At 37.2% G+C, this 11969-nt stretch overlaps 2 protein-coding genes across 2 annotated transcripts in view; both read right to left on the minus strand.

Annotated features, from left to right (window-relative positions):
* Positions 1-56: 56 nt before the first annotated feature.
* On the minus strand, positions 57-4031 carry LOC103396423 (heterogeneous nuclear ribonucleoprotein A0-like). Its single transcript, XM_008334502.3, has 2 exons — positions 2989-4031; positions 57-200 (listed from the first exon to the last, which is right to left on the minus strand). The coding sequence occupies exons 1-2, from the start codon at positions 3743-3745 to the stop codon at positions 193-195; spliced, it is 765 nt and encodes a 254-aa protein (XP_008332724.2). The 5' UTR covers positions 3746-4031; the 3' UTR covers positions 57-192.
* A 983-nt stretch (positions 4032-5014) lies between these two features.
* Positions 5015-11969, minus strand: part of mrc1b (mannose receptor, C type 1b) — an 11476-nt gene continuing 4521 nt past the window's right edge. The window contains exons 13-31 of the mRNA XM_008334517.3: positions 11508-11623; positions 11091-11163; positions 10833-10986; positions 9991-10029; positions 9611-9774; positions 9463-9524; positions 9162-9262; positions 8934-9076; positions 8707-8812; positions 8277-8404; positions 8153-8197; positions 7966-8068; positions 7633-7865; positions 7378-7543; positions 6567-6728; positions 6371-6487; positions 6128-6283; positions 5591-5620; positions 5015-5499 (exon numbers count right to left, since the gene is read on the minus strand). Coding sequence (XP_008332739.2) covers positions 5252-5499; positions 5591-5620; positions 6128-6283; positions 6371-6487; positions 6567-6728; positions 7378-7543; positions 7633-7865; positions 7966-8068; positions 8153-8197; positions 8277-8404; positions 8707-8812; positions 8934-9076; positions 9162-9262; positions 9463-9524; positions 9611-9774; positions 9991-10029; positions 10833-10986; positions 11091-11163; positions 11508-11623 — 2346 coding nt within the window. The 3' untranslated portion in view covers positions 5015-5251. The remainder of the gene's footprint in view (positions 5500-5590; positions 5621-6127; positions 6284-6370; positions 6488-6566; positions 6729-7377; positions 7544-7632; positions 7866-7965; positions 8069-8152; positions 8198-8276; positions 8405-8706; positions 8813-8933; positions 9077-9161; positions 9263-9462; positions 9525-9610; positions 9775-9990; positions 10030-10832; positions 10987-11090; positions 11164-11507; positions 11624-11969) is intronic.

The following is an 11969-nucleotide window of genomic DNA, read 5'->3' on the forward strand; positions in this document are numbered from 1 at the left end:
CTCTACTGTGGACCAATCATTGGTTTAATGCTGCTCAAGTTGTCGTTAATGCACTACAAGACAGGACAGAATGTTTTTTGCCATTTATTTCCGATTTCAAATGCACACACGTTTTCTTTATTTTCCACTTAAATGGATTGTAGCATATTTTTCGGGTCCCCAACCACCAAGTCCTGGACCAGTATGAGTACGTCAGGCACCTGGAGAAACAAGTATTTAAGGAAAAGTCCATCATTGATTATTTAAAATTCACTCCGACGACTATATTAAATTAAAATTGATACTTCACAACGCCGAATAGGTTTTGAAAAAAGAAAATATAAAACAAACTGAGAGAAATAGGTGAACAGGGAAAGGCTGAAGGTTATAAATTGAAAAAGAAAAGAAGAAAACCTCAAAAATAGGGGAAAATATTGTGGGATAAACCTCAGTATAAATGTTGACCAACCCCACAACACTTGCATTTTACTGTATATCAACATTAAAAATGATGTACATAAACAAGAAGCACAGTGTACTTTAAGGGCTTCAGCTGGGATCAGATTTAAAAAAAACATTTTTTTTTAATTAACGCTCACCGTTGATCTGGATTGTTCAGTTATACTTAATGAGTGTCTGGTTATCCAAAAAAATAATGTGTGTATATATATATATAGTATGTATAAAGATAGATAAATTAATTGAATTAGTTTATTAACATTATAACATTTATTATATATATTATTATAAATATATTTATTATATATATTATATACTGTGTCTATACATGTATGGCGTGGCAGTTTAAATTGTTATATAACATTTGGATCGTATTGTCAGCATGAATGGTGTTTTATTTGGAAAATAACCGGATATTTCTACCACCTGTTTACTCATGATGACGCTTGTCAAAGTGAGATTGTTTGGAAAGACGGTAAACAGACTAAAATAACAAAATAACAACTGCATTTTGATTCCTACTACTAGCACGACTTTATCACGACAGGTGATTCTTGTGAGCTGTTTCCAACAACGGTGAGTTGTTTTTTTCTTTTTTTTTGTATCTTTATTCACTTTCAGCGTTTAATTTCTCCACACAGGCCCGTGTTAATCGTGTCATTACGTGTTATTTACTTTGTTTGTTTACATTTTTATGATTTAATGTTCAGATGGAAATGCAGTGGGTTTTTTATATTATTATTCTTTCTCTGGTGTTTGGTCATATTTATGAAGTGGTGTTTGCTCTGTTTTGAACCATCAGACTTTGTGGTGACAGACCTGTGCTCTGCTGGACATTCTATGCATCCTCTAATGGTAAGATATAGTGCTTGAATACACTCTCTATGCATTTGTTCATATATTTCATGAATGCCTTGTTGGGTAAATGTAGTGAAAATCAGATCTGGTAGAATTTGACTTTCTGTGGATGACTGGATTCTTTTCTGTATTTGTTTTGGGTGACCTGTGTTTTGTACAGATTGTAGATATTTTATTTTGGCAAATGTGCAGTTGTTTTAATCTACAGTTAAAACATTTAAAACTACATAATAAACAAAGATGGTGATGAGTCACAGCACCTTTCACGCTTTATGCCTCTAGTCTTGACAACTCGGTTGAACCCTAGGCCAGGTTCACCAAATGTTCTTTACTATGCAAATATATTTTTCAATAAGGAGGCAACTGTTGTCATGATTAAAACAGAAACTACTGTGATTATTATGCCTAGTCATGTTTACTTATGTGTGTGCAACATCCTCATTTCATTAATACCCTGCAGCTATTGACGGAACAAATCGTATTCCTTTGACAGAGTGGTTACCAAAGCAGAGGGACAAATTAATTTCACTTTTAATATTTTCTCTTTTTGTCCCACTGTGGATGATTAAATTAAATGCTGTGTGTTGCATTGTATCAGAATATGTGGCTTGAAAAATTAAACTTTTAGAGTTGTCAGAAATGGTAACTTGATGTCATGAGGATGTACTTGAAGAGATCTCTGCTAATGTCTTGTGGATCAGAGACCTGACGCTTGAGGTTGTTTAAAATTGTCGTTGTTTAACACAGCGCTGCATGTAAACTTTTCTAGACGCCTTCTTGACATAAATAAGACAGAGCAGGGACAGAAGAGTTGGACATTTGTCTTGATGATTTAGTCGTGGTGACAGGCATCAAAGACTGGCATCTCATTTTGGTAGCATTCCCCATGAAGGGATTTGTTGCAGCACGGACAGACGTGAGTGACAATATTGCATTAGGATTGTTTGCTTCATGCACTATTGTCATCTAATCAGAGATGAAAAATAAAAGTTGACTTCCCCTTTGAATCTCGTTTATAAAACCTTACTTTACTTACCTTGACTGGAGTATTGAAACCTACAGTAAGGGCTGGTTTCAAAATCTTAAATTTAATTACGATCTTGCGTTAAAAAAAAGAGGTCTCACGGAGTGTTTCAATCAGTTAACAGTACTGCAGCAAAACTGCTTTTTTAAGGTAGCTTTTTTTTAACATTTTCAGTAGGATGTCAATAAAATAACTTAAGCTAAATGGTTAAAATGTTATTTAATATTATTTCATTCCAACAGCTGACATCAAAACCATATTAACATTCTTTCTTGTCTACATTCAGGGAAATGACTAGGTTTGTACCAGTTTAAAATGTTAAAAAATTTAAATCATAAAAATTACTTTAAAATAAAAACCACGTGCATGTATAGCCAGTGTGCATCACTCTCCATGTTAATTGGTTCCAATTAAATTACATCAACTGTTTCTTGTTTTCAAATTTCTCAAAAGACTTAACTGAAAGAATTTTTTTTTCCCCCCCGGTGTGGAGTTGGCATCTAATATTTTAATCAGCAGTTATAACTAGTAGATGCCACCATAGCCCCCTCGTGGGTAGCCAGCACCAATTCCTCTGCTGCATGGAGCCCCGCTCCTCTGTGGGCCAAAAGGTCCCTTCATTGGACCATAACCAGATGTTTGCTGCCCATAGCCACTTCCAAACTCACTGTATCCATTTCCACCGCCGTAGCCACTCCCCTGGTCTCCATATCCACCTCCATACGTGGGGTAATTTCTGTAGCCGCCGCCACAGTTGTAGCCAGTGCCATTCCCGTAGTTATAGTTTCCAGCGTAGCCCCTGCTGCTGTAGCTGTTCTGACTCTCCCTCATGCCTCTGCCTGACCGACCTCCCATTGCCATCACACCTCTTTTAGCGGCCTGCATCTCCTGCTTTGTCAGGGCTTTCTTCACTTCAACTTTGTGTCCACTGATGTTGTGGAATTTTACTATTACCGCCTTGTTGGCTGCGTCGTGTTCAACAAAGAACACAAAGCCAAACCCTCTTTTCTTTCCCGTCTCCTTCTCTGAGATGACCTCAGCTTTTTCCACGTCACCGTATTGACTAAAATGTCTGATCAGATGTTCCTCTTCTATGTCGTCCTTCAAACCACCGACAAAGATTTTCTTCACCTTTGCGAGAGCCTCTGGTTTGTTTGCGTCCTCTCTCACAACTGCACGCTTGAGTTCAACGGCGTTGCCGTCAATAGTGTGCGGCCTGGCTTTCATGGCCGTGTCCGCCTCTTCTGGTGTGGAGTAGGTTACAAAGCCAAAACAGCGGGAACGCTGTAGATGCTTATTCACGATGACGATGCAGTCGGTGAGTGTACCGTACTGCTCAAAGTGCTTGCGCAGGCCATTGCTGTCCGTGTCCACGTTGAGTCCCCCAACAAAGAGCTTACAAAGCTGGTCACTCATTTTGAGCATACGATATCAGTTATCTATGGCAGACGCAAGGTTCATCAGTTAAGCTCTCCTTCTCTACAACTAAATCCTTTGGCAGTTAGGATGTTTCTGAACTTGGTCCTACCAAAGCATATGAAGAAAACAAAGGATCAAAGAACAGCCAGTCCTAGTAAACAATTTTTTTCCCCCTTGGTTTTAATGATTCATTACTGTCCTTTCATTGGTCAGTAACTACGGTACTTGATTACTGTTACTGATTGGTTATCTTCTGTGTGTTCCAGCAATGAGAAAGGAATGTCAGGTATTGTGGTTTTTGAAGACATAAATGGGATCTAAGGAACAAAGATCAAAGCGTTATTCAAAACTCCAACTAGGCCAGCAAAGAACATCTTCAAAGGAATGTTCTTAACTATTGTACAGTGACGTTTTATTATTGTTTGGCCTTAAGTTTAAGTGAATATTTGATAGCCTGAATGTGCAGGAAAACCATAATCTGTGTGTGTTATAGCCAAAAACCAACAGAAAGTTGGCCATTTTGAATTAAAATTAACTAAGTATATAAGTATTAAATTAGGTAAATCACATTAAAACATGGCAAGGCAGCACAGATTGGTATTTTAATGAACACAAAATTTGTTATAGATATTTTAGAATTTCATGTTGATGCTAATTGGTAAAAAGTGCACTCTGTCCCAGCACCAAGAAGTCACGCAAAATAATGTTAAAAATAATAGCACCAAGAAGTCACGCAAAATAATGTTGCATTTTTACGCCGAATCAGAAGATCAGCTAAAACACAGAAGTATGGTTGTAACTCATCAAAAATTTGTGGAAATGTATCAAATTTGCAACTGATGAATTAAGATCCTTAATCAAAAAGACATTATAACCATTGGCCTCATGCAACAGGAAGTCAGCTATATTGGATACATTTTACATAAGGGAATTCAACAAATGTCTCCCCCGTTTAATCTATTGATGACAATTTGATCAAAGGAGATTTATAAAAGAAGTAGGTTTAGTTAAGTGAAATTTAAAAATTGCTAAAGACCTTTGTGCAACAAAACTTAAATGTCTATGGAGAAAAGTAAAAAAAAAAAGAAAAAAAAGAATGTATATAACCATGAATGTGCATATAACATTGACAGGAATATTTTTGCACTTTTCAAGTATTATCATTAATTGTGTCATAGGCAATAAGCAAAAAACTGCATTTTTGTTTTACATTCAATCAAATATATATATATATATATATACATATATATATATATATGTATGTATGTATATATGTATGTATATATATATATATAATGATAATCATGGAGACATCCTAGAGCCTAAATTCTGTTCCATTAGGTTAGGCAATGCCATCACCATTGAAACCCACATAACTGATACACAGTTAAATAACTAGTATAGACAGTAGTAAGTAAAATAGTTAATAAAAAACATATGTAGAAGGCACATAAATGAGGCACCTAAACGTCACACAGCAATCTGGGATTCAGTATAGTGCTACTTCAAACTTCACAGAGCTACAATCGGCTCAGGTTCTGCTTCTTCTGCATTCTCTATCAGTTTATTGGTGTCCACCACATCAGGCTGAGATCGTTCACTATCAAAGTAGAGCGGATTGTCAAAGGTCGGCATGATGCGCGGGGACTTCTTGTAGAAGAGAAATGCACCAGCAAACAGCGAAGAAGTGGCAATAATAACCAGGACAACTACCAAACTGGTGTGGACCCGACTGTGAGGATCCAGGCCCTTACGTGGTTCTGCAGATAGTCATAAAGGAGACAGTCGTTCAAACTTTAAAAACCTTTTACAAGAGCTCAGTAAAATAAAGGGTAAATATATGAGGCTTACCAGAATTTGTGTCTAAAACTTCTCGCAATACTGAAAAAGACAAAGAAAGATTAGTCAGATAACTCTGTGACTTGATTTGTTTTTTCTACGGCCATAAAAAATTAGCAAATTTCCAATGATGTGTGATGCATATTTAACTTTTTCCATAGATATTTTACTTTAACTAATTAAATACCTAAATATCAATTAAAAACAGAAAATACAAATATTAAAAATATCCACAGTCCAAGGCAATTACTTTGAGAAATGTTTATAAAAAGACCAAAAAGTGAATTTTGCAGCTTGATTTAAAAGTACATCAAGTTTTTTAAATATATATTTTTGAACTGTTAAGGATTACAATCATCAGTGCTTGATGCCAACTTTGAAAAGGTTGTTGGTGTTAAAGTTCGTACACACATACTGTATACAGTTTAGAAGCTTTTTGCAAATAGAGCAGCATGTTGTGTGATTCTTTATGACTTTGAAAAGTCCGTCATCTGCACTTGGCGTTGAAGAGATCTTATCTTACGTTAGATGTCAGTGTAATGAAGTTACCCTTAGCTGTTTTACAGATGTAGGGTCTTCCATCCCACTTTTGCCCTGACGACCAAAGACCATCATTGGTTCTGATGCCTCCAAATTCTGAATCAGGCTCATATTCAGCCCAGTTGGTGTAGTCCATGACTGCTTTGTCCAACCACAACCATGTCCCTGGAAGACAAACAAAATCTCAGTTTGCTAAAAATGTCTAGTAAATAACAAACTAACCTCCAGTAGTGGTAAACAGTGTCATTATACCTTTATGTGTTTTGTACAGTCCAATCCAGAACGAGGTGAAGGTGTCGGCAAATTTGTTCACATTGTTTTGGAGGAACTCTTGCTCTTCAGGGTTTTCTATACTCGCCAGGCTTCCACCTTACACCAACAACAGAGAAGTTGTCACTCGGTGCAGTTTACCGCCACATTATTTAGATTGAATTGAATTGTTTCCTACCGTGCTGTATACAACCGCTGGCAGCACTGGACCATTCAGTTTGCTCCATTACAAACAAATAACAATAACCCTTAAGTGGCAGCCAGGTGAGACTCTGCAGTAACCAAACACTGTCCTCAGGGCAAACACCAGGGAAGGAGGCTGATTCTGTTGGTGCCACATCTGTGAGTGGCAGAGAAAGAACGTGACACAGTCAAGTGACGGCAGGATGTACTGTTGTCACATTGGTGCAGTGAACATACAGTACTTTGACTCGGGATATTGTCATTGTCATTGGCTCACGTGTACGAATGTGTCTCAGTGAGCATCATATTTGTATCACTGGAGTCAGATGTTCTACTTAGTCATCGATGTTAAATTAAGATGAAATGACTATTTCCTGACCATGGTGTTTTTGCAGTGACTCGTTATTGTCTATAGAAGATGATGTCAACTCTGTGATTAGTAGCTACAATACATGTAAAAAAAAAAACCCTGACAATTAATGGTAATTACAGATGCAAACACTGCCACTATGTGGCACAAAAAGGTACTGCCCTGCCAGAGGGACACAGCTCACACAGACATAAACTTGATTTTATAATGATGTGTTAAAAGGATGAAGACATATACGTCGAAGTGACTTTTGGATTGTCAACTAAATTGTTTTATCTGATTATCTGGTAATGTGGAATCAATCATAAATTTTAATTAAATTAAATAATACCCCTTCAGATACGTTTTAGATAATAAGCGTTAGCCAGGAAAAGAGAACAACAATTAATTCCCAACACCTTTCTACACCTTCCATGACTGTATGACTTTAGCTTACCTGAAGATTGCAAACAAGCACTGTTCATGGTCTCGTTACAGAAGGCAGTCTTCCAACTTCCGTCTACATCTACGTAAACACAAGGGCGGTCTGTGCTTGGTTCACCTGGAGCCCAGTTAGCAAAGGTCATGGACCAGCCGTCAATAAACCTAAAAAACCCATTGGTCTGAAAACAGATTTGAGATAAAATATTGATCAGGAGATTCATATCAATTGTCATCCAGGGATTCTTATAGATATTGAACTGCCATCAACCTGCTTCTTGTTCAGTCCAATCCACAGTGGAGCCATGAAAGTTGAAGCCAGCAGCTCTACATAAGCCTGTGTCCATTCATTTCGCAGATTGATCAGATTGGCTTTATCACCTTTACATTGTTTTTGGGCCTCGTCCCAGCTCAGATTTTTAGTCACAGCCTTAATGCTGTCGTTGCCAAGATATGCATAAATGTTTGGAACTATTGGATTTGGTTGAACTGGAAAACTTGGGTCTGTAAGCAGTAGGACAACGGTGTTAACCAACTGCACTTGGACAAACTACCTCAATGACATTTTACTCTAAGCCTCAAGTTAACGATCGAACAAACTCACCAACATTCCGGGTGCAGATATATCCATTGGTGTCATTGCAGGACCTTGACATCCATTTTCCGATTCCAACGGAATGGCTGCTGGTCATCACGACACAGTCTTCCTGATTAAGTACATATGTGAAGATGGGTATTTAGTCTGGAACAAATTTTGAACTAATAAAACATTTAATTTTTAAAAATGTTACCTCATTCCACATTCGATAAAATATTCCAGGGCGATGGCGATATTTCTAAATAGAAGAACCACTATGTTAAGTAACACTATTAGTACAACCAAAAAAAATACTCATTTCAGATATGGATATTTACCCCAATGCCCCAGTTGGTGTATCGCCTTGGTTTTCCATCAACCCAGTAAAATCCACCTTGATTTAGACTGTTCAAACCTATCCACAGGTCAGTACTTGTTGCTTGCATCATTATGGATATCAAGTATGCTGAAAAAAGGCAATAGAAACACAATTATATCTAATCTACTGGTAGTACAATAATTATTGTTCGCAGTGTTCAAAAGTAGTATTTAGGATTTCAAAGTGAGTTTTTTTGTAAGATGTATTCATTTTTATGATATTGTTACTGTGCAATTTAGTTTAAGTTTATCTCAAAATAAATCCATGGCAACAGAAACCCACCAAGCAAATCATGTTTGATGTGATTATAAATAATTAAAAAAAACATTGGACTGTCCCTTTAGCATCTTACCTATGCTTATTGTAGTAAGTAAAAAAAACAACCATACCTTGTATACGTCTGGAGACAATAGAGACTAAATTTCCTCCTATGCTAATGCACTGTCTCCTTGCTTCGTCCCAGGTGATCTTACGAGCAATGTTGACGCTGTAACACTGTGGAGGGAAGATGAAATTTGACGTTTTTAGTCTACACTTAAGGAGAAAAAAGTTGAATCAAACTTTTATCTTTTAACAGAATGTTCTTCTCCGAGCAGAGAAATGTCTGCGTTCTGACCTTATAGTCAAACATTTTCCACGTTAGCGGGCAACCTCCCTTAGGAGGTGGTGGGGGCGGTGCAGTGGTGTTAACAGGTGATGACAGTCCACGCTTGCAAATAAACTTTAGTTCTGAACCGCAGTTGCTAGATCGCCAGAAGCCTGTGAGCAAAGCAAAGATACAATACCTCACATGTCACCTCAGCAGCACGTTACTGTGTACTTTTGTACTCTTCAGATTACTCACCCATGTGAGAAGTCATGGCGGCGCAGTTCTCATTGAAAGCATTTGGATCAGGTTGGTTTTGATCCCATCTTTGTAGTGCCAGAGAGGAGCCGTCCATCCACCTGGGAGCAAACCCACCTGAGGTTATTCATACAGTAATAATAATAATAATAATTCATTAAATATATACAAAAAAGTTCAGAATTATTGCCTAGTAAAAACCAAACTCGATGTGTTAAATAAATTGGCTTCAGAACTACACACAGCCATAAGTGTTGGCAAAATATGCATGAAATCTTCTCCACCTCCCATTGATACTCACCAATAAGACCCGTCCAGATCTATTGATAAACCTATGTAATATTGCCCATATTTTCGGGAAATCTAGAGAAACAAACAAACACAGAAATTAGAAATTAAACGTATCGTAGGATCGAAGGTTCAAACTAAATAATGACTTAAACCAGCACCTGTTTCCAGAGGAAGGTATTTTCGTCTTTGGTGCTGATAGAAACCAAGTCTCCATGATTCCTCTGACAGACGTGACGGGCCTCTTCCATGGCCATTGATGTAGGACTAAAGAAATACTGACTGCCTCTCCACTCAAGCCAACCATCTGCAGTGGTGTTATAATCTGCAGGAGTTTGCTTTAGATCAGTAATTATACTTCAGACATTTTTTTTTGTAAAACATATGCTCAAACACACATTCACATATTTTACACGTATTGCTTTATAACTTCTCTCAAACACATGAATCTCCCTGCTGTTATTTGTCTTTCTGTTTTTCCGCAACTTACAGAATGAAAAACATATTGTTCGTTTTTTGGGGGTTTTTTTTGTTGACTTACCCACAGTAGTGTCATTTGGAGGAGATTTTGGAGTCACTCCTGTAGTCAGACAAATAAAAAAACAGTCAAATGTGAAACCAACCACAGCTGCCCTTGTCTGCAGCTTTGATATTAAAGTCTAGGGGACAGACTGTTCATTTTTGACAATTATTAATAATATAATCTAACTAATAAGGAATCATACATCAACTTTCAGTTTACTCTGTTGACTGTAACATTTACATTACTTTATCCACATATAGAGATTTAGATTTTGTGAATCACAACAGTCCAAACCACATCATAACTCACATTATTCGTATGTTCTTTTGACATTGTTTGCAGATGTGGAAGATGAATTTAGTGACGTTGACTAGTTTGGTGCTTTTAAAAACCTCCTGACGGTGCAGTGAAGAAGGACATTGTTGTATGCAATAATATATATTTATATATATATGTATATGTGTGTGTGTGTGTGTGTGTCTTATAATTGCAGATCTAAAAGCCTACAGTATGGCATCACCTCAGTACGTAACGCGTTTTGCTAATAGCTACGATCCCTGTGGAACAGGTGGTGAATTTAGAGAAGAAATACATTTGTTTGTTGTTTAAGTTCATAATCTAACTAATAAGGAATTATACATAGAATTTAAATTCATTTGTTTGTTGTTTAAGTTTACGTCTATATTTTTTCAGAACAATCTGAACTGAAAAACTTTGTTAATGTTGTCAAATATTGCTGTTTCATAAAAGTGCAGTGAATTGTGATTATTAAGTCTCTGATTTAACCGTTGGAAACAGAATATATAGAGCGTGAGTCTCGGTTATAAAAACAAGCATTGTATCAACCATGTAGTGTGTACCTGCTCGTATCTGACACAGCCAGTCATTGTAACCCTCACAGTTTGCATCGTTCCAAGACCCAGGGTCGTCCCAGTTGTATATTGTGAATTCTACACAAGATTCATCATCATTGAGGTTGTTTGGTTCTCCTTCTTGCCAATGTTGGAAGTTTACCTGTGGACATAAATATAAAAAACACACTTTTCATTGTGTGCAGTATTTAAATAATATTTTGCCTTTTAAATTATGAAAACCTTTTTGAAAAGCACACAACTGACCGGTGATCCATCACTCCATGCATAACCAGTGCTTGTGTCAGGAATGTGAAGTCCGATCCATGCTTTTCCGTAACTGCAGCACGAAAACATTTTTTTAATATTGACAATTCTTATACAGTGTCCTTTTTATAGACTATTTTTGCATTTTGGCTGTAAAGGTTAGGAGACAGAGAAGGCGGGTTGTACGCTACATCACCAACGCTTCACAAGTGGTGCATAGCAATTTAGAGGAAATGGGAATAACTTGGAATAAATGCTGTGGATAGATGTAGTTCATGAGTACACAGTAGGAGTATGTTGGTGTACACAAATGCAGTGAAAAGTACTTTAAGAGGTCAGAAATGTTTGGGAACTGTATTCATGTCACGGGACAATGAATTGATGTTTGTCTTAGATTTGAAGTTGACCAACTCCTACCGTCCCACCCGTAGATCAACTTGGTTGTGGATGCTGAGCAGATCTCCTCCAATGGCCCGACAATAATCTCTGGCCTCGAACCACGTCTTCTCAAATGAGCGAGGTCCTGTAAAAAACTTGACAAATGGTGTTGAAGTAATTAACACGTGACGTAGTGACGGCAGTTTCAATTAGTCACAAATAAAGTGTCATCCACTTTTGCAGTACAATCACTGAGTGGGTTTAAAGTTTTAGCACTCACTGGGCAACGCGGCAAAACACAAGGACCAAACATTAAACTACTCTAGTACTACTCCTACTTTGTAGGAAAGAAAGTAAAAAGACAAACAGATGAACGTAAAAAGAAGTCTAAGTGAAGATTTATCAACACATTCTAACAAATGACTGTTAATAATAATATGACTACAGTCAATCCACTTTAACAAACAGGTGAAGTGAATCTAGAATGACGCTCCACCCTGG

The sequence above is a fragment of the Cynoglossus semilaevis genome, chromosome 20 (assembly GCF_000523025.1).
Source record: "Cynoglossus semilaevis isolate Cse_v1.0 chromosome 20, Cse_v1.0, whole genome shotgun sequence".
NCBI lineage: Eukaryota > Metazoa > Chordata > Actinopteri > Pleuronectiformes > Cynoglossidae > Cynoglossus > Cynoglossus semilaevis.

What these genes read in the sequence shown, in the direction of transcription:
- LOC103396423 (XM_008334502.3), bottom strand. Translation starts at nt 3,745, where the DNA reads ATGCTCAAAATGAGTGACCAGCTTTGTAAGCTCTTTGTTGGGGGACTC.